At 47.6% G+C, this 22215-nt stretch overlaps 1 protein-coding gene and 2 non-coding genes across 3 annotated transcripts; 1 reads left to right on the forward strand and 2 right to left on the reverse strand.

The window, feature by feature from the left end:
- Positions 1-1533: 1533 nt before the first annotated feature.
- LOC144487804 (uncharacterized) lies at positions 1534-21631 on the reverse strand. Its single transcript, XM_078205880.1, has 5 exons — positions 21350-21631; positions 11184-11470; positions 8048-8066; positions 5480-5678; positions 1534-1655 (listed from the first exon to the last, which is right to left on the reverse strand). The coding sequence occupies exons 1-5, from the start codon at positions 21629-21631 to the stop codon at positions 1534-1536; spliced, it is 909 nt and encodes a 302-aa protein (XP_078062006.1).
- trnaw-cca (transfer RNA tryptophan (anticodon CCA)) lies at positions 6192-6263 on the reverse strand. The gene has a single exon. It is a non-coding gene; the product is annotated as a tRNA-Trp (tRNA).
- trnas-gcu (transfer RNA serine (anticodon GCU)) lies at positions 6595-6676 on the forward strand. Its single transcript has one exon. It is a non-coding gene; the product is annotated as a tRNA-Ser (tRNA).
- Positions 21632-22215: the final 584 nt, after the last annotated feature.

A 22215-nucleotide genomic window follows, 5' to 3' on the forward strand; every position in this document is an offset into this window, starting at 1 on the left:
TTTAAGTTATGAAGAGAGGTTGGATACGCTTGGGTTGTTTTTGTTGAAGCAGAGAAGACTGAGGGGGCAACCTGATTGAGGTGTTTAAGATTGAGGGGAATGGACAGGGTGGATAGGGAGCAGCTGTTCCCCTTAGTTGACGGGTCAGTTACGAGGGGACAGAAGTTAAAAGTGAGGGGTGTGAGGTTTAGGGAGGAGTTGAGGAAAAATGTTTTTACCCAGAGGGTGGTGACAGTCAGGAATGCACTGCCTGGGAAAGTGGTGGAGGCGGGGTGCCTCACATCCTTTAGAAAGTACCTGGATGAGTACTTTGCATGCCATAACATTCAAGGCTATGGGCCAAGTGCTGGCAAGTGGGATTAGGTGCCCAGGTCAGAGCATTTCATGCATCGGTGCAGACTTGATGAGCCGAAGGGCCTCTTCTGCACTGTAATATTCTGTGATACATGGCCTTATTACCCAAGCTTGAAAAGTTCTTTACTCACAGTTACTGTATTTTGTGTGTCATAATAAACTACAGAAATTTGGTTCATGTCTCAATAGTCAATTTGTTTATCCCACATAGAATTGTTGATATTTCAAAAGCGTTGCCTGATTCTGTGGTGAATGCTGAAAATGCAGTGACTTTTGGAAAACCTGTCAGAAACATAGTGTGATTTCTATTTATGTATTGTTTGATGTTGTTGCCATTCTTGTTTTTAATACTGTGACTGTGTGGCAATCAAGATAAATAAATGAGTCATGATCGAACTGAATGGTGGAAAAGAGTCAATGCGCCTTGTGGGGGGCCAAGGATAGATCCTTGGGTGATTCGGGAGGTAACAGCACAGGAGTGGGAAGAGAAACCATTGCGGGTGATGTTGTGCTTAAGACCAGAAAGAGAAGAATGGAACTGGGGAGTGCCATCTTACCCAGCTGAACAATCTCTCCACCTGTCCCCCACTATTGACATAGTTGACTGCACCATCCTGCTCCAATACCTTCCCACTGTCAGGTCAGTGTTCACAGCAGATGAAGATGTTAATGTACCTGACAACTTGAGAAAACTAATGATGAATGAAGGGCTGGGCCTCAGGAAACGAGTGTAGAGAAAGCTAGAGTTCTCAATCATCTTCGTCTCGGGCGGCAGCTCCTCCATCTCAATGTGTGTGGTGAGATCAGGCCATTCTGCTCAGTCAGGAGCACCCAGACTGACTGCAAGAGAGAGAGAGGCTGAAATTAGAACCAAACAATGAGGGAGACACACTGAGAGTAACCAAGCCCTGGCCCCAGACACAGGGCACTGGAAGATCCCAGTATCTCTCCCTGGCCTATGCAGAGTGAGGTTCTCGAACCCGGTGTGGCACTGCGCGCCACACAAGAACACAGGAAGATCCCAGTCTCTGTGCTGATTGGTGTGACGGGGTTTGCAGCGCCGAGACTGGGGAGCTGCAGCGTGACATGTTTACACAGGAAGCCGCCATTCGAAACCCTGAGCTGCGGATTGACAGCCGGGCGAGACGGGATTCCCCCATCCGAAGCCCCACCGCCGGCTCAGGATCCGGGCCCGGGGACTGAAGCCACGGGCCGGACCTTTACCGCCGCCCGGTGTCTGATGGGACCAGTGTGTACCCCCGCCCTCTGTCCAATCACAGTCACCGACCTGTGACCGACAGCTGAGAAAACCAATCAGAAATTGAGTCATTTCTGTTATCCAATAGACACTCTGCGCTGATTGAGTGATGGCTGCATCATCCAATCAGTGAGCTCAGTCTGTCTGAAATGTGCGCGAACAATGGAAATGACGTTTTAATCTTGACCAATAGAGCGACATGCTCCAAACAACACCCGCCCACATCACGATTGACATCGGCCTGAACCAATCGAAGAACGTCGCTGTAACACATACACCAATCGGAATGCGGCGCTGATGTTCGGCTCCAGCAACGTCACTCCCAGCCCAGCGTCATTGCGTCATACAATTCGATCCGAGGCTCAAACCAATGAGAAATCAGACAGCTGGAGGCGGGTAAAGAATGCTTAAAGCGGAACCGCTATTAGAATTACCGTTGTACAACTCTAATTTACTTACGATAGTTAAAGCAACAACGGGATTGGTGAAAGTCAGAGCGTGAGAGAAATAGAACTCGGGGGAAAGGAAGGAGGAAATAAATGTAGGAAACGCGATAGAAATGAAAGGAGAGGAAAGGAAGATGGAGGCAGTGAGGTTTAGAGAGGGAATTCTGGAGCTGAGTCCCTGAGAATTGAAAGCATAGCCATCACTGGTGGAGTGAATCGATGATGTGGAGATGCTGTTTCTGGGGGTGTTTCCGAGTCGGGAATGGTGGAAATGATCTTTAGTTTTCTGCATGTTGCAAACTAAAGTCTCATCTGCTTCTCAGAAGGAATGCTCAGTGAGCTGGGGCTAAGTTTCTGAGTTAGCACCCACACAAGCTTTACCTGCAGCCTGGAGCTCAATTACTGAAGCGGGATTTTGTCTTTCTCATCAGGACGGTGCAGGCTGAACACGTGCAGTGTTGCAGTGAGGAAAATGAAAAAGAGAATTGGTGCAATGACACAACCTTATTTGGCACAAACTGCATTTTTACTGAACGGGGTTTGTGTTGGTTCACTGGGTTAGGATCACTGACTGCATGTATTTGTGGAGTGTTTTAGGTTCATTTATTAACATCGCAAGTAGGCTTACATTAAAACTGCAATGAAGTTACTGTGAAAATTCCCCAGTCGCCACACTCCAGCGCCTGTTCGGATACACTGAGGGAGAATTTAACATGGTCAATGCACCTGACAAGTGCATTTTTCGGACTGTGGGAGGAAAATGGAGCACCTGGAGAACACTCACGCAGAAACAGGGAAATGTGCAGACACTGCACAGATAGTGATCCAAGCCGGGAAGCAAACCCAGGTCACTGGTGCTGTGAGGCAGCAGTGCTAACCACTGTGCAACCATGAGGAGAGGGTGCTGACACATGTCCGTGAGAAGCCAAGTCTGACGATAATAGCGAGAGTCATACAGTACAGAAGAGGTGCTTTGACCCATCACGTCTGCACCAACAAACCTACATTAAATCTACAAGTATTCCTCCCTTCCAGCACTTGGCTCGTAGCATTGAAAGTTATGACATTTCAAGTGTTCATCCACATACTTTGTAAAATTAGTGAGTTTTCCCACCTCTACTACCTCTCCAGGCATTGCAATCCAGACTCTGACCATGCTTTGGATGAAAAAATGTTTCTCTCAAATCCCCTCTAAACTTTCTGCCCCTCACCTTAAAATTCTGCTTCCTTGGTATCAACCCTGCAACTAGGAGGAACAGCTGCTTCCTATCCACCCTTTCCATAACCCTCATAATCTTATACACCTCAATCAGGTCTCCCCTCAGCCTTCTCTGCTGTAAAGAAAATGACGCGAGCCTATATAGTCTCTCTTCCTAGTTCAAATTCTCCATCCCAGTCAACATCCTGGTGAATGGCCTCTGCACCCTCTCCAGTACAATCATATCCTTTCTCCAGTGATTTGACCAGAACTGCACTCAGTGCTCCAACTATGGCCTCACCAAAGTTTTGTATAGCTCCAACATTGTCTTGCTGCTCTTATAATCATACATTAATACTCCATTCCTCATGTTTCATGAATCTTCACAACTCACAGAGTGAAAGGCTCTTTTATCATCAAAAAATACAATGTACGGCAGCTGGAGCTTTCTCTTGTATTTTCAGGGGTCTAGGAATCAGTGGATCATCTAGAGATAGAATGAAAAGAATATTTTCACAGTATTTATTCACATGGTACTAACATCAGGTTGCAGTAGTTATGAGCCGACTGCGTGGCCTTATGGATAAAGTGTCTGACTTTGGTGTTTGTAGTAATGATATCAGAAAATTGCAGGTTTGAGTTCTGTCACGGTCATTTCTGGTGGAGCATCCTGGGAACCGATCTCCCACATCATATTAAATCCACATTTTCTTCCAAACATTGCAGGGTGCTTTCTCAGAATGTAGGTCCTTGTTATTTTATTAATTCAATTCTAAAATAGTCTTAGCTCTGAACAATTCCACAATATCTGTTTGATCTGGATAAATCATTGATGGTCCCAACTGGAGCAAAATGCTTTGTATTGATTGGGTGATTGAAATTCTGTGGAGGCAATTCTAATTTCCTCAGGACGAGGTTTAATAATGAGCTGAATGAAGTGTTTTTGTTTACAGGGATGAAAGGTTATGTCACTGGGCTGGTAAACCAGAGGCCCGCACTGTCTTTGGAGGCATGGAGTAAGTCCCACCATGGCAGCTGGTAAAATTTAAATTAACTGATTTGATACACAGAATCATTGATCAAAAACAGAAACAGGAGTAGGCCATTCAGCCGAAATAAGTCTGGACTTGAAACCAAGCCTCAGAAATGGCGGCCTTGAAATTCCTGTTGATTGGTTTCCCACAGGAAACATTTTCACTGAACAACAGAGAACATTTCACACAACAGGAAACACCTTTGCAGAACAGAAAATAAAAATTCTGCTCAAGATGGCTCATATTTACATAACCGGGAATCTGGTCAGACCCCATTTGGAATATTGTGAGCAGATTTGGGCCCCATATCTCAGGAAGGATGTGCTGGCCTTGGAAAGGGTCCAGAGGAGGTTCACAAGAATGGTCCCTGGAATGAAGAACTTGTCATATAAGGAACAGTTGAGGACTCTGGATCTGTATTCCTTCGAGTTTAGAAGAATGAGGGGGGATCTTATTGAAACTTACAGGATACTGCGAGGCCCGGATAGAGTGGGCATGGAGAGGACGTTTCCACTCGTAGGAAAAATTAGAAACAGAGGGCACAACCTCAGGCAAAAGGGACGATTCTTTAAAACAGAGATGAGGATGAATTTATTCAGCCAGAGAGTGGTGAACCTGTGGAACTCTTTGCTGCAGAAGGCTGTGGAGGTCAGGTCATTGCGTGTCTTTAAGACAGAAATAGATAGATTCTTGATTAATAAGGGGATCATGGGTTATGGGGAAAGGGCAGGATAATGAGGATGAGGGAAATATATGATTGAATGGTGGAGCAGACTCAAAGGTCCAAGTGGCATAATTCTGCTCCCATGTCTTATGAATATATTTACACAACAGGGATGAATTTGACAACCACAGCAAAGATCTGTCAACGGCAGAGACACAGTTTCACAACAGAGAGTGCAGTTACACTTACATGAAATTAATTTTAAAACAAGGTCTATCTTTATGTAACAGAAGATCCCTTTTCAAACATAATCAGTTGTTCCATCTCAGTATCTTGTTGGTTTGTTGGGTACCTTCTCTGTCTATCGCTCTGTGTGTGTCCTGATCATCTCTTACTGCTTCTCTGTGTGTCTTTCTCTGTCTGTTTGATTCGGGCTGATGTTAAGTGTTATTGTCCAGCCAGGGTACGCTTCCCAACACGTGGGTCTTGTTTGAAATACAAATACAATGAATAGTTTCCTCTCACCCACGCAACAGGAATAGACAGGAAGCGGCAACGTTTCGGGGCAGAGTGGCTGGACCCATAACCCAGAGGTCGATGGATCGAAACCATCATCTGCTATCATGTTCTCACCAACATCAAATAGTAACATTCGGCTGCTGCCCAAAGGTAAATCTGGGTTTTCTCGACAGTAAATTTGTTTCATCATCTTGATTTTCATTAACTGGGAACACAGTGCATATGTCCCAGGTTCACAGGAAGTAGTCTCACAACACCAGGTGAAAGTCCAACAGGTTTATTTGGTAGCATGGGCTTTCGGAGAGTTGCCCTTTCATTAAATGGTTGGACAGCTTATTCAGCCAAAAGCACGGGATTAATTCCTGTATCGGTTGAGATTGTTCATGAAGGCCCGGCTTCGAAGCCTTGCTCCTCTCTTGACGTGTGAATCATCCTGTTAAATCGCCACAGTCAGCTGTCTCCTTTGATGACCCATAGGAACATCTGAGTCTGTGGACCTTGCTTTAATTTTGCAAGCAATGAACACCTCATAACTCTGACACATTGTTTCAGATATAAAACGGCAAAAACAAATCTGAGCATGCGAACCGGAAGCATCCCTAAAATATCATTTCTACCATCGTTGTGAAATTTGTCATTTCGGGAACAATTGCAAACAATCAATTTTACCAAGATATCAATTTTACCCAGATACAAAATCCGACGTAGAAAAGCTTCATGAGCCTGACGTGATTTGAACACGCAACCTTCTGATCTGGAGTCAGACGCGCTACCGTTGCGCCACAAGCTCAGACTGCTTGCTGCATTTTACATCCGGGTTATGTTCGGTGAATTCAAAATCAAACTGGGACCAGGGAATGGAACTGTCTCCCTCTTTACTTTCTGTGGTTACACATCGAATGGAAGAATAGCAGCGAACCGGATGAACAAGAAAGCAGCAACACAGCATTATCCTGTGGGAGAAATATGTTCTTTGTTCCGGGTGTTAAAACACCCTGGTTTGGTGAAAAGTCAAAAGAGAAAACGCTAGAAAATCTCAGCAGGTCTGGCAGCATCCGCAAGGAGAGAAAAGAGCTGACATTTCGAGCCCTTTGTCAAAGCTTGGTGAGAAGTTACTGCGTGACGAGGTGGCCGAGTGGTTAAGGCGATGGACTGCTAATCCATTGTGCTCTGCACGCGTGGGTTCGAATCCCATCCTCGTCGGTGATGGTTCGTTCAGTGTTTTGAGGTTCACGGAACCAAGATGAAGTTTGAACACACAAGCTTGAGAGAATAGTCCAGAACAATTTCATATTCCCATAATTCTCATCCTCTGAGGAAACTCGATCTGACAGTCAATTCAAATCAGGGCACCCGCTTTGGACACGAGTTTGCCACCATGTCAACATGTGGTTTCGGAAGCTCCAAAGCAGACGCCAGTGGCAGATTTTGTCTTTCCAGAATCGGCAGGTCAGCCATGAAAATTAGTGCGATATTAACTGGTCTGGCCATGCTAAATAGCCCCTTAGTGTCAGGGGGATTAGCATGGTAAACATATGGGGTCACGGGGATTCATTCTGGGTGGGATTGTTGTCGGTGTCGGCTTGATGGGCCGAATGTCCTCCAAGTTCGAGGCGGCAGTTTCGCTTCTCTGAGAAGATTGACACACCAGTTCCTAATTTCTTCAAATTTTACCCAGAAAGCTGACTCCGATGACATTCGGACATTTCACAAGACAATGACTAGCAGTCTAACATGCTGGTACCCACTGCCGCAAACAGGTCCACAGCAGACGCCATTTCCCTGGCCCTGCACTCAACCCTGGAACACCTAGATAACAAGGATACCTCTGTCAGACTCCTATTTATTGACTACAGCTCAGCCTTCAACACCATTATTCCCACGAAACTCATCTCCAAACGCTGTGGCCTGGGCCTCGGCACCTCCCTCTGCGACTGGATCCTGAACTTCCGAACTCACAGACTTACCTCGAATGGACTTACTTTGCATGAAGTTGATCTTTCTCTCCACCCTAGCTACGACTGTAACACGACATTCTGCACTCTCTTGTTTCCTTCTCTATGAATGGTATGCCTTGTCTATATAGTGCACAAGAAACAATACTTTAACAATACTTTTTCACTGTATGTGACAATAATAAATCAAATGAAATCAAATCAAAAATGCCATTCTTTGTGCCACAGAGACATTGCTGCAGCAACTATTCCCCGTTCCCATCTGGCAATTTCTGATGTTGTCGAACAGACAGTTGAAAAGTTCAGCAATTGGGCAGCGATTACATTTCAAAAATACTTTATCATCATTAAAATATTTTGGGACGTCCTATGGTTGTGAAAAGAGCTACAGAAATTCCAGTCGAACTCCGAAAGGACACAGACAGGTTGGTGGAATGGGAGGACATGTGGCAGATGATGAATGAAGTGATTCATTTTGGTGGGAATAACACAAAGCGACAATATAAAATAAAGGATTTAATTCCAAAAGGGGGTGCAAGAACAGCAGGACATATTTGGACATGTGTATATGTCATTGAAGGTGGCAGGACAGTTTTTAAGAGCCGTTAATAAAACATACTGTATCCTCCAGTTTATAACTGAAAACAAGAAGTTTATACAAATTTACGGCAAAGAAATTGCAGATGTGCTGTTAGATATTTTCAGCCTTGCCCCTCGCCTGAGGTGTAGTAATCCTGAGGCTAAATCAACACCATTAAGCTCTCCCTGTTGAGATGGGGAACAGTGGATGGTCATTTGGGATTATGGTAACTTTACCTTTATATCTGTGCGATATTCAGAATATGTTTTGCATTATCCGCTGATTTTCCAGGATTGGGATCTTTCTGATTCTGTTGGTAGAACTGTGCGTGTACAAGCAATTTGTTCTGGCAGTCAGCTCCCGGAACAGTAAACTGGTTTGGAATCCATTCTGTATTTGCAAACTCTGGGAATGTAAACAAGTTGATGGATCTCCTCATTCTGAATCTTCAATGCATTTTTTCAGCGTCGCTGACTGGGCTTGCATTTTTTTAAAATTAATTCATGGGACATGGGTGCCACTGGCTGACCAGTATTTATTGCCCAACTCTCGTTGCCTGCGGGCAATTGAGAGTCAACCACATTGCTGTGGCTCTGGAATCACATGTCGGCCAGACTGTGTAAAGACGGCAGATTTTGGTCCCGAGAGGACCAGATAGATTAATACAACAATCGACAAAGGTTTCATAGTCATCAGGAGATCCTTAATTCCACATATTTTTCATTGAATTCAAATTCCACTGCCTTGTCAGTATTTGAACCCGGGTCCCCAGAATACGAGCTAAGTTTCAGATTTCAGCGATGATACCACAAGGCCAAGGTCTCCAAATTTCCTTTGAACTGAGTGGCTTGGTAGGCCTCCTCTGAGGGCCTACAACATTGTTGTGGGTCGGGAGTTGTATGTAAGCCAGTCCAGGTAAGAATTCCTTCCCTGAAGAGCATTAGTGCTTTGGTTGTCTTTTTTTACGAAAGTTGATTCATGGCCATTAATTCCAGATATTTTTATTGATTTTGAATTTCGCCATTTGTCGTGGTGGGAGATGTGTGAGTGTTGGTCTGTGAGAGCTTGTGTGGGTGTGGGTGTGTGTGAGAGAGAGAGTGATGGAGATTCACTCATTTTCAGTGAATGTGAATTAACCCCTTATATTCATACACGGACACTGTGATCCCCTTGCCCTTGCGAATTCCTAAGAAGTAATTATACCACTGATATCCATTGTCGTAGCATCTGCATGGTTTCCCCAATGTACCATGCCTCGGGACATCCTTTCCTGCAGCGTATCAGGTACCTGCAGACGCTACGACAATGGATGAATGAACACCGCTCGACAATCACCAGGCAAGACTGTTCTCTTCCTGTGGGGGAGCACTTCAGCAGTCACGGGCATTCAGCCTTGGATCTTCAGGTAAGCGTTCTCCAAGGCGGCCTTCACGACACACGACAGCGCAGAGTCGCTGAGCAGAAACTGATAGCCAAGTTCCGCACACATGAGGACGGCCTAAACCGGGATGTTGGATTTATGTCACATTATCAGTAACCCCCACAGCTTTCCTCCTGATCTTGCAGAATCTTACTAGCTGTTCTGTCTGGAGACAATACACATCTCTTTATCCTGTGTTTAATGTTCCCTCCACCCACATTATCTGTACCTTTAAGACCTGGCTGGCTGTAGAGATTTGCATTCTAATTCGTATTCTGTAACTTGATTTCTGTGTCTCTGTGCACTGTTGGAGAACAGATTTTCACTCCATCTGACGAAGGGGCAGCGCTCCGAAGGCTTATGGTATTTGCTACCAAATAAACCTGTTGGACTTTAACCTGGTGTTGTGAGACTTCTTACTGTCCTTTCCCTCTGCCGGACATGATGATTCTTCACTCAGATCTCTGCACAATATGAGAGGAAATCTTTCAGGCTCCTTTTATATAGCCCGCCCCGACCTGACTGAGGAAGGCGGAGTGAGAGAGCAGAGAGGGGAGGAGACAGAGTGAAGAATAAACACAGAGCGGGAGGGAGGAGAGAGCCGGACTGACACACACACACACAGAACGGCCCCTGATCTTTCAGCTCCACCTCCAGTTTCTGCAACCACCAATTTCAACCCGTTTATTAACAATGGAAGCGAAACACAGCTCCCCACACAAACCCGTCACAAACAAGTGTTTCCACAAACCCGCAGCTTTGAAATATGGAATCAAACAGAAAATGCTGCAAATAATCAGTAGCTCCGGCAGCTTTTGTGAAGAGAGAGAGAGACAGAGTTAACGTTTCGGGTCGTGACTTTGTTCTTTTGTGTTTTTAAACCTGGTCCCGTAATAATTCCCAGTCAGTCATATTCCGACCTAAACACAGTCGACTCTATAGCAAGAATCTTCCTCCGCAACATCCTCACACACATCTGCTTCTCGCTGTTTGCCAGCACTTTATTGAAGCTGCTTGGGGCAATCTCCTGTGTTAAAAGTAAGGGAGTCAGGATGGCCGAGCGGTCTCAGGCCGCAGTCTCCTCTGGAGGCGTGGGTTCAAATCCCACTCCTGACATCGATGTTTGGCTAAGAATTGCCGTCTCACAGCGCCAGGTACCTGGGTTCGATTCCCGGCTGAGGTCACTGTCTGTGTGGAGTTTGAACATTCTCCCTCGGCTTTCTCCGGTTTCCTCCCGCACACCAAAGTGCGTGTTAGGTTGATTGGCCATGCTACATTGCACCGGAGTGTCAGGGAGTAAGTAGGGTCAATAAATAGGGTCATGGGGATCCGGACTGGGTGGGATTGTGGTCGGTGCAGACTCGATGGGACGATTGGCCTCCTTCTGCACTGCAGGGATTCGGTTAAAAATGAGGCGCGAATGCGGTGTTTAGCCGCCAGTGTTACTGAATCTACCAGACATCTTTATTATGAGAGAAAGTGGCGATTGAGCAAATGAAATTCAGCCTCTACTCTGTTTCGCTTTAGTCTGAATTTGAAATGATCACTATTGAGAATGAGCCGGGCCGCGGGACAGGAATCATTTTCTTGCGGGATCAGCTCTTTCCTGAGAGATGTGGGTGGCTCTGAGAAGAGCCTTTGGGTTCAGAGGTTTACAATTTGCTCGGGTTGTTTCACTTCTTTCCTGATGCTTTCTTCGCTTTTGCTGCTTTCACTTTGGGTTTAGCCTTCGATTTAGTCACTTTTTTGACAGACTTTCTGCCCGTGACCTTCTTCACAGGAGACTTTTTCTTCAGGGCTGCTTTCTTCACCGCCTTTTTTGGAGTTGCCGCCTTCTTGCTGCTTGTTTTCTTCACTGTTGATTTCTTCACTGGAGTTTCCTTTGCTGCAGGTTTCTTGGCTGCGGGTTTCTTTGTTGTCACCTTCTTGGCCGCTGTTTTCTTTACTAAAGATTTCTTGGCTGTTGGTTTCTTCACCTTCTTTCCCATTTTCCCCGGGCTTTCCTTCTGAGCGAGTTTGAAGGAGCCGGAGGCGCCCTGTCCCTTTGTCTGCAAAAGCCACACAAGCTTTCGGAGCTGCAAGCCCCTTCTTCAGGTGAGTTGGAATTCTGTTCACAAACAGAGCATATAAAGACACAAACTCAATTTACATGAATAATGGTTGGAATGCGAATACTTACAACTCATTGCGTCTTGGAAGTGCAGCAGAGAGGGAGAGATTCGCGAGAGGAGTGCTGCGGGTAAGCGCTGTTATTTTTAACTTACTTTTTCGCGGGTTTTTTCTTTAAAAATATCTAAACCCGGAAGTGGTCGCGCAGGGAGGTCTGGGAGAGAGAGATTTTTTTAAAAAAGTTACTCACCTCAGTGAATCGGCCTCATTGCGTCTTGGAAGTGCAGCAGAGAGGGAGAGATTCGCGAGAGGAGTGCTGCGGGTAAGCGCTGTTATTTTTAACTTACTTTTTCGCGGGTTTTTTCTTTAAAAATATCTAAACCCGGAAGTGGTCGCGCAGGGAGGTCTGGGAGAGAGAGATCTTTTTTTAAAAAGTTACTCACCTCAGTGAATCGGCCTCATTGCGTCTTGGAAGTGCAGCAGAGAGGGAGAGATTCGCGAGAGGAGTGCTGCGGGTAAGCGCTGTTATTTTTAACTTACTTTTTCGCGGCTCTTTTCTTTAAAAATATCTAAACCCGGAAGTGGTCGCGCAGGGAGGTCTGGGAGAGAGAGATTTTTTTTTTAAAAGTTACTCACCTCAGTGAATCGGCCTCATTGCGTCTTGGAAGTGCAGCAGAGAGGGCGAGATTCGCGAGAGGAGTGCTGCGGGTAAGCGCTGTTATTTTTAACTTACTTTTTCGCGGGTTTTTTCTTTAAAAATATCTAAACCCGGAAGTGGTCGCGCAGGGAGGTCTGGGAGAGAGAGATTTTTTTTTTAAAAGTTACTCACCTCAGTGAATCGGCCTCATTGCGTCTTGGAAGTGCAGCAGAGAGGGCGAGATTCGCGAGAGGAGTGCTGCGGGTAAGCGCTGTTATTTTTAACTTACTTTTTCGCGGGTTTTTTCTTTAAAAATATCTAAACCCGGAAGTGGTCGCGCAGGGAGGTCTGGGAGAGAGAGATTTTTTTTTCCCCAATAAATTGGAACAGAGAGGAATCCCGATACTCTACACTTGTAGAGTATCCCACCCTCCCTCCTCCTCTAACCTAAAAAAAAAGACCCAGTGAGAGCAGGGCTTTGGAGAAAACAGGAGGAGGAAAGGTAAGTTTAAAATTTTCATTCACTTTTTTTTTCCCTGTGTGTTTAAAGGGGCAATTATGAGTGTGAGGCCAGTATGTTGTTCCCAATGTAGGATGTGGGAGGTCCTGGAGGCTCCTAGCCTCCCGGACGACCATATCTGTGCTGGGTGTGTTGAGCTGCGGTTCCTAAGGGACCATGTTAGGGAACTGGAATTGCAGCTCGAGGACCTTCGCCGGGTTAGGGATAGTGAGGAGGTCATTGACAGGAGCTATCAGCAGGTGGTCACACCGGGACCACGGGAGGAGGGTAACTGGGTAACAGTGAGGAAGGAGAAAGCTCAGTTGATGGTGAGCACCCCGGTGGATGTGCCCTTTAATAATAAGTACTCCTGTCTGAGTACTACTGGGGTGGACAGCCCACCTGGGGGAAGCAGCGGTGGCAGTGTCTCTGGAGCTGAGCCTGGCCCAGTAGTGCAAAAGGGTAAGGAAAGGAGGGTAGTGCTAATTGGGGACTCTACGGTGAGGGGGTCAGATAGGCGTTTTTGCGGACACAGACGGGACTCTCGGATGGTGGTTTGTCTCCCTGGTGCAGGGGTCCGGGATGTCTCTGGTCGAGTCCCAGAAATCCTGAAGGGGGAGGGAGAGGAGCCGAAGGTCGTGATGCATATAGGTACTGCTGACATAGGTAGGAAGAGGGAAGGGATCATGAAAAGAGAATATAGGGAGTTAGGTAGACAGCTGAGAAAGAGGAATGCAAAGGTAGTAATCTCGGGATTGCTGCCTGTGCCGCGGGAGAGTGAGAACAGGAATCGGTGGAGAATGAATGCGTGGCTGAGGGACTGGAGCAAGGGACAAGGATTTGGGTACTTGGATCATTGGGACCTCTTTAGGGGCAGGTGTGACCTGTTTAAAAAAGACGGGTGGCACTTGAATCCCAGGGGGACCAATATCCTGGCGGGAAGGTTGGCTAAGGCTACTGGAGAGACTTTAAACTAGAAAGGTTGGGGGGAGGGAATCAAAATGAGGGGACTGAGAGCGAGGAGGTTAGCTCGCAAATAGATAAGGAATGTAAACAGGGTAAGAGGGAGGTTAGACGAGTGATGGAGAAGGGAAGTGCTCAGGCTGAAGGTCTGAGATGTGTCTATTTTAATGCCAGGAGTGTAGTGAATAAAGTGGATGAGCTTAGAGCGTGGATTGCTGCTTCGAATTGTGATGTGGTGGCCATTACGGAGACTTGGATGTCTCAGGGACAGGACTGGGTGCTTCAGGTGCCGGGTTTTAGATGTTTCAGGAAGGACAGGGAGGGAGGCAAGAGAGGGGGGGGAGTGGCACTGTTGATCAGGAATAGTGTCACGGCTGTAGAGAAGGTGGACGCCATGGAGGGATTGACTACGGAGTCTCTGTGGGTGGAGGTTAGGAACAGGAAGGGGTCGGTAACGTTGCTGGGTGTTTTCTATAGGCCGCCCAATAGTAACAGAGATGTTGAGGAGCAGATGGGGAAACAGATCCTGGAGAGATGTAGGAATAACAGAGTTGTCATGATGGGAGATTTTAATTTCCCAAACATAGATTGGAATATCCCTAGGGCTAGGGGTTTGGATGGAGAGGAGTTTGTTAGGTGTGTCCAGGAGAGTTTCCTGACACAGTATGTGGATAAGCCTACTAGAGGAGAGGCTGTACCTGATCTGGTGCTGGCTAATGAACCTGGACAGGTGGAGGATCTCTCGGTGGGTGAGCATCATGGGGATAGCGATCATAATTCTATCTCCTTCACGATAGCATTGGAAAGAGATAGGATCAGGCAGGCTGGGAAAGTGTTTCTCTGGAGTAAAGGGAAATACAGTGTCATCAGGGAGGAAATTAGACGGGTAAATTGGAAGGAGGCATTCTTGGGGAAAAGTACCGAAGGAAAGTGGAGGATTTTCAAGGAATGTTTGCCTGGAGCTCTGCATGACAATGTTCCGATGAGACAGGGGGGTGTTGGTAGGGTACGGGAACCGTGGTGCACGAAGGTTGTGATGAACCTGGTGAATAAGAAAAGAGAGGCGTACAGAAGGTTCAGAGAGCTAGGAGGTGTTAAGGATTTAGAGGAGTATACGGGATGTCGGAAGGAGCTTAAGAAGGAAATTAGGAGAGCGAGAAGGGGTCATGAGAAGGCCTTGGCGGGTAAGATTAAGGAGAATCCCAAGGCTTTCTACAAATATGTCAAGAGTAAAAGGATGAGATGTGAAGGCATAGGACCCTTAAAAGGTGAAGGGAGAAAAGTTTGTGCGGAACCGTTAGAAATGGCGGAGCTGCTTAATGAATACTTTACCTCGGTATTCACGGTGGAAAGGGATCTGGGTGGTTGTACTGCTGGTTTGCGGTGGACAGAAAGGATCGAGCATGTGGACATAAAGAAAGAGGATGTGTTGGAACTATTGAATGGCATCAAGGTTGGTAAGTCGCCGGGACCGGATGGGATGTACCCCAGGTTACTGTGGGAGGCGAGGGAGGAGATTGCGGAGCCTTTGGCGATGATCTTTGCATCGTCGATGGAGACGGGAGAGGTTCCGGAGGATTGGAGGATTGCAGATGTGGTCCCTATATTCAAGAAAGGGAACAGGGACAGCCCGGGAAATTACCGACCGGTGAGTCTAACCTCAGTGGTTGGTAAGTTGATGGAGAGGATCCTGAGAGACAGGATTTATGATCATCTAGAGAAGTTTAGTATGATCAAAAGTAGTCAGCACGGCTTTGTCAAGGGCAGGTCGTGCCTTACGAGCCTGGTTGAGTTCTTTGAAAATGTGACCAAACACATTGACGAAGGAAGAGCGGTGGATGTGGTCTATATGGACTTCAGCAAGGCGTTCGATAAGGTCCCCCATGCAAGACTTCTTGAGAAAGTGAGAGGGCATGGGATCCAAGGGGCTGTTGCCTTGTGGATCCAGAACTGGCTTGCCTGCAGAAGGCAGAGAGTGGCTGTGGAGGGGTCTTTCTCTGCATGGAGGTCAGTGACCAGTGGAGTGCCCCAGGGATCTGTTCTGGGACCCTTGCTGTTTGTCATTTTCATAAATGACCTGGATGAGGAAGTGGAGGGATGGGTTGGTAAGTTTGCTGACGACACCAAGGTAGGTGGTGTTGTGGATAGTTTGGAGGGATGTCAGAAGTTGCAGCGAGACATAGATAGAATGCAAGACTGGGCGGAGAAGTGGCAGATGGACTTCAACCCGGATAAGTGTGTGGTGATCCATTTTGGCAGATCCAATGGGATGAAGCAGCAGTATAATATGAAGGGTACCATTCTTAGCAGTGTAGAGGATCAGAAGGACCTTGGGGTCCGGGTCCATAGGACTCTTAAATCGGCCTCGCAGGTGGAGGATGCGGTCAAGAAGGCGTACGGCGTACTGGCCTTCATTAATCGAGGGATTGAGTTTAGGAGTCGGGAGATAATGCTGCAGCTTTATAGGACCCTGATTAGACCCCACTTGGAGTACTGCGCGCAGTTCTGGTCACCTCATTACAGGAAAGATGTTGAAGCCATTGAAAGGGTGCAGAGGAGATTTACAAGGATGTTGCCTGGATTGGGGGGCATGCCTTATGAGGATAGGTTGAGGGAGCTTGGTCTCTTCTCCCTGGAGAGACGAAGGATGAGAGGTGACCTGATAGAGGTTTACAAGATGTTGAGAGGTCTGGATAGGGTAGACTCTCAGAGGCTATTTCCAAGGGCTGAAATGGTTGCTACGAGAGGACACAGGTTTAAGGTGCTGGGGGGTAGGTACAGAGGAGATGTCAGGGGTAAGTTTTTCACTCAGAGGGTGGTGGGTGAGTGGAATCGGCTGACGTCGGTGGTGGTGGAGGCAAACTCGTTGGGGTCTTTTAAGAGACTTCTGGATGAATACATGGGATTTAATGGGATTGAGGGCTATAGACAGGCCTAGAGGTGGGGATGTGATCGGCGCAACTTGTGGGCCGAAGGGCCTGTTTGTGCTGTGGCTTTCTATGTTCTATGTTCTATGTTAACTAATCAAGTCTTTAAGAAACGAAACAATGTGAGTGGAGAGAGCATCAAGACAGGCTAAAAAGATGTGTATTGTCTCCAGACAAGACAGCCAGTGAAACTCTGCAGGTCCACGCAACTGTGGGAGTTACAAATAGTGTGACATGAACCCAATATCCCGGTTGAGGCCGTCCTCGTGTGTGCGGAACTTGGCTATCAGTTTCTGCTCAGCGACTCTGCGCTGTCGTGTGTCGCGAAGGCCGCCTTGGAGAACGCTTACCCGAATATCAGAGGCCGAATGCCCGTGACCGCTGAAGTGCTCCCCAACAGGAAGAGAACAGTCTTGCCTGGTGATTGTCGAGCGGTGTTCATTCATCCATTGTCGCAGCGTCTGCATAGTTTCCCCAATGTACCATGCCTCGGGACATCCTTTCTTGCAGCGTATGAGGTAGACAACATTGGCCGAATTGTAAGAGTATGTACCGTGTACCTGGTGGATGGTGTTCTCACGTGAGATGATGGCATCTGTGTCGATGATCCGGCACGTCTTGCAGAGGTTGCTGTGGCAGGGTTGTGTGGTGTCATGGTCACTGTTCTCCTGAAGGCTGGGTAGTTTGCTGTGGACAATGGTCTGTTTGAGGTTGTGCGGTTGTTTGAAGGCAAGAAGTGGGGGTGTGGGGATGGCCTTGGCGAGATGTTCGTCTTCATCAATGACATGTTGAAGGCTCCGAAGGAGATGCCGTAGCTTCCCCGCTCTGGGGAAGTACTGGACAACAAAGGGTACTCTGTCCACTGTGTCCCGTGTTTGTCTTCTGAGGAGGTCGGTGCGGATTTTTGCTGTGGCACGTTGGAACTGTTGATCAATGAGTCGAGCGCCATATCCTGTTCTTATGAGGGCATCTTTCAGCGTCTGGAGGTGTCTGTTGCGATCCTCCTCATCCGAGCAGATCCTGTGTATACGGAGGGCTTGTCCGTAGGGGATGGCTTCTTTAACGTGTTTAGGCTGGAAGCTGGCGAAGTGGAGCATCGTGAGGTTATCCGTGGGCTTGTGGTACAGTGAGGTGCTGAGGTGACCGTCCTTAATGGAGATGCGTGTGTCCAAGAATGCAACCGATTCCGGAGAGTAGTCTATGGTGAGCCTGATGGTGGGATGGAACTTGTTGATGTCATCATAGAGTTGTTTCAGTGATTGTTCACCATGAATCCAAAGGAAGAAAATGTCATCGATGTATCTAGTGTATAGCATCGGTTGAAGGTCCTGTGCGGTGAAGAAGTCTTGTTCGAACCTGTGCATGAAGATGTTGGCATATTGAGGTGCGAATTTGGTCCCCATGGCTGTTCCGTGTGCCTGGATGAAGAACTGGTTGTTGAAGGTGAAGATATTGTGGTCCAGGATGAAGCGGATGAGATGTAAAATTGCATCTGGAAACTGGCAGTTGTTGGCGCTGAGCACTGAGGCCGTTGCAGCAATGCCATCGCCATTGGGGATGCTGGTGTAGAGTGCCGAGACATCCATTGTGACGAGGAGCGCTCCTGGTTCAACTGCTCCATGTGTGCCGAGTTTCTGTAGGAAGTCCGTCGTGTCGCGACAAAAGCTGGGGGTTCTTTGTACAATGGGTTTCAGGATGCCTTCGACATAGCCGGAGAGGTTCTCGCACAGGGTCCCATTGCCCGATACGATGGGACGGCCGGGTGTTTTTGCCTTGTGTATCTTCGGGAGGCAGTAGAGATCTCCAACGCGGGGAGTACGCGGGATGAGAGCACGGAGGGTGTTCTGAAGGTCTGGATCAAAGGTCTTGATCAGAGTGTTGAGTTGACGGGTGTGTTCTTTGGTCGGATCTGCAGGTAACTGTCTGTAGTGTTCCTCTTTGTTGAGTTGTCGGTACACGTCTTTGCAGTAATCCGTTCTGTTCAGTATGACGATGGCCCCTCCTTTGTCTGCTGGTTTGATGACAATGTTGCGGTTGGTCTTGAGAGCGTGGATGGCGTTACGTTGTGCTTGAGTGATGTTCGGGGCTACATGCACAACAAGACATGCACACCAAGAAGAGGAATCTTGAGAAACTCGGCATCTCCACCAGCAGCAACCAAGCCTCCCCCCGTACCACAGTAGAAAACAGTACCACTGCAGGGAAGTCCATTGTCAACTTGTCCGACTACACACTTCAACCAGATGAAATCGAAGTTCTCAGCCGAGGGCTTAATTTTTGCCCCACCACCAAAATAGACCCCATCAGTCTCGCAGCAGTTACATTTCAAAAATACTTTATCATCATGGAATGGGAGGACATGTGGCAGATGATGAATGAAGTGATTCATTTTGGTGGGAATAACACAAAGCGACAATATAAAATAAAGGATTTAATTCCAAAAGGGGGTGCAAGAACAGCAGGACATATTTGGACATGTGTATATGTCATTGAAGGTGGCAGGACAGTTTTTAAGAGCCGTTAATAAAACATACTGTATCCTCCAGTTAATAACTGAAAACAAGAAGTTTATACAAATTTACGGCAAAGCACAACGTTACGCCATCCACGCTCTCAAGACCAACCGCAACATTGTCATCAAACCAGTAGACAAAGGAGGGGCCATCATCATACTGAACAGAACGGATTACTGCAAAGAAGTGTACCGACAACTCAACAACGAGGAACACTACAGACAGTTACCTGCAGATCCGACCAAAGAACACACCCGTCAACTCAACACTCTGATCAAGACCTTTGATCCAGACCTTCAGAACTCCCTCCGTGCTCTCATCCCACGTACTCCCCACGTTGGAGATCTCTACTGCCTCCCGAAGATACACGAGGCAAACACACCCGGCCGTCCCATCGTATCGGGCAATGGGACCCTGTGCGAGAACCTCTCCGGCTATGTCGAGGGCATCCTGAAACCCATTGTACAAAGAACCCCCAGCTTTTGTCGCGACACGACGGACTTCCTACAGAAACTCGGCACACATGGAGCAGTTGAACCAGGAGCGCTCCTCGTCACAATGGATGTCTCGGCACTCTACACCAGCATCCCCAATGGCGATGGCATTGCTGCAACGGCCTCAGTGCTCAGCGCCAACAACTGCCAGTTTCCAGATGCAATTTTACATCTCATCCGCTTCATCCTGGACCACAATATCTTCACCTTCAACAACCAGTTCTTCATCCAGACACACGGAACAGCCATGGAGACCAAATTCGCACCTCAATATGCCAACATCTTCATGCACAGGTTCGAACAAGACTTCTTCACCGCACGGGACCTTCAACCGATGCTATACACTAGATACATCGATGACATTTTCTTCCTTTGGATTCATGGTGAACAATCACTGAAACAACTCTATGATGATATCAACAAGTTCCATCCCACCATCAGGCTCACCATAGACTACTCTCCGGAATCGGTTGCATTCTTGGACACACGCATCTCCATTAAGGACAATCACCTCAGCACCTCACTGTACCGCAAGCACACGGATAACCTCACGATGCTCCACTTCTCCAGCTTCCAGCCTAAACACGTTAAAGAAGCCATCCCGTATGGACAAACCCTCCATATACACAGGATCTGCTCGGATGAGGAGGATCGCAACAGACACCTCCAGACGCTGAAAGATGCCCTCATAAGAACAGGATATGGTGCTCGACACATTGATCAACAGTTCCAACGCGCCACAGCGAAAAACCGCACCGACCTCCTCAGAAGACAAACACGGGACACAGTGGACAGAGTACCCTTCGTTGTCCAGTACTTCCCCGGAGCGGAGAAGCTACGGCATCTCCTCCGGAGCCTTCAACATGTCATTGATGAAGACGAACATCTCGCCAAGGCCATCCCCACACCCCCACTTCTTGCCTTCAAACAACCGCACAACCTCAAACAGACCATTGTCTGCAGCAAACTACCCAGCCTTCAGGAGAACAGTGACCATGACACCACACAACCCTGCCACAGCAACCTCTGCAAGACGTGCCGGATCATCGACACAGATGCCATCATCTCACGTGAGAACACCATCCACCAGGTACACGGTACATACTCTTGCAATTCGGCCAACGTTGTCTACCTGATACGCTGCAAGAAAGGATGTCCCGAGGCATGGCACATTGGGGAAACTATGCAGACGCTGTGACAACGGATGAATGAACACCGCTCGACAATCACCAGGCAAGACTGTTCTCTTCCTGTTGGGGAGCACTTCAGCGGTCACGGGCATTCAGCCTCTGATATTCGGGTAAGCGTTCTCCAAGGCGGCCTTCGCGACACACGACAGCGCAGAGTCGCTGAGCAGAAACTGATAGCCAAGTTCCGCACACACGAGGACGGCCTCAACCGGGATATTGGGTTCATGTCACATTATTTGTAACTCCCACAGTTGCGTGGACCTGCAGAGTTTCACTGGCTGTCTTGTCTGGAGACGATACACATATTTTTAGCCTGTCTTGATGCTCTCTCCACTCACATTGTTTTGTTTCTTAAAGACTGGATTAGTTGTAAGTATTCGCATTCCAACCATTATTCATGTAAATTGAGTCTGTGTCTTTATAAGCTCTGTTTGTGAACAGAATTCCCACTCACCTGAAGAAGGGGCTTGCAGCTCCGAAAGCTTGTGTGGCTTTTGCTACCAAATAAACCTGTTGGACTTTAACCTGGTGTTGTTAAACCTCTTACTGTGTTTACCCCAGTCCAACGCCGGCATCTCCACATCATGACCTTTGTCTGCACCAGAGAGCCTTTCTCCACCTTCCTCTTGATAGTTAACCTGATCTGGGAGCCGCGCTTCCCCACATCCACTCCACTGCCAGCCAAAGCTTTCTTTATCGCGGCCAGGGACATCCCATTGCGATCGCTGCAACCCGCCACAACATTGAGGATCTGCTCGCCTAACTTGGGACCGGCTGCCGCAGGTCGGGGAGCCGCCTTCTTCTTCCTGGGAGACTTCACTTGAGCGGGAGCGGCTGGAGGAGCCGTTTCGGCGGCCGCAGTTTCAGTCATATCCGAGAGTGTGTGGAAAATCTGTGTGAGTCAGAACTGGATCCGAAATGAACCCAGTGGTGGCGGCACAGAGCAACTTAAAGGCAGAGAGCGGACGGAGCAGAGACAAGCTGCTGTCAGCTCCCGGCTCCTCCAGCCTCTCTGTGTTTCTCTCTCCTCACAAACTCTCCCATTGCAATGAAATTCCGCCTCTCCAGAGATCCAGCTCACATCCTTCATGTCTCTGACACACGAATGTTTGCTGTTCAAAAGGTTTCACTCGAACTGAGAACTCCATTTTCCACTGAAACCCGTTTTACTGCTGCACTGATCGCGCTCTCACACGCGATAGCTGACATGTTCTCTACTTTTCCACTGAAATCTTGAATTTAGCGAACCATTTGCCTTGAAATCTCACTTTGGGGCTCAGCAGGGGGATTAAGGGAATCTTTGATCGGAAAATTGTTTTATTTTACACAAGAGAGACTCGGTGATCTCATGATCAGAACAGACACACAAACACAGTTGGATTAGTCTGACTCCCCCCGTCCCTTTCATACACTCTCTCTTACACAATATTCACACCTACACATCACAGGACAAAA

This window comes from Mustelus asterias, unplaced genomic scaffold, assembly GCF_964213995.1.
Source record: "Mustelus asterias unplaced genomic scaffold, sMusAst1.hap1.1 HAP1_SCAFFOLD_1046, whole genome shotgun sequence".
Taxonomy (NCBI): Eukaryota; Metazoa; Chordata; class Chondrichthyes; order Carcharhiniformes; family Triakidae; genus Mustelus; species Mustelus asterias.

What these genes read in the sequence shown, in the direction of transcription:
- LOC144487804 (XM_078205880.1), bottom strand. Translation starts at nt 21,631, where the DNA reads ATGACTGAAACTGCGGCCGCCGAAACGGCTCCTCCAGCCGCTCCCGCT. An exon ending in GCTCTCTGGTGCAGACAAAG is followed by an intron (nt 11,471 to 21,349) that starts GTCATGATGTGG and finishes TTGCAGACAAAG; the next exon opens with GGACAGGGCGCCTCCGGCTC. An exon ending in TGTCTATTCCTGTTGCGTGG is followed by an intron (nt 1,656 to 5,479) that starts GTGAGAGGAAAC and finishes TGGTTTTCTCAG; the next exon opens with CTGTCGGTCACAGGTCGGTG.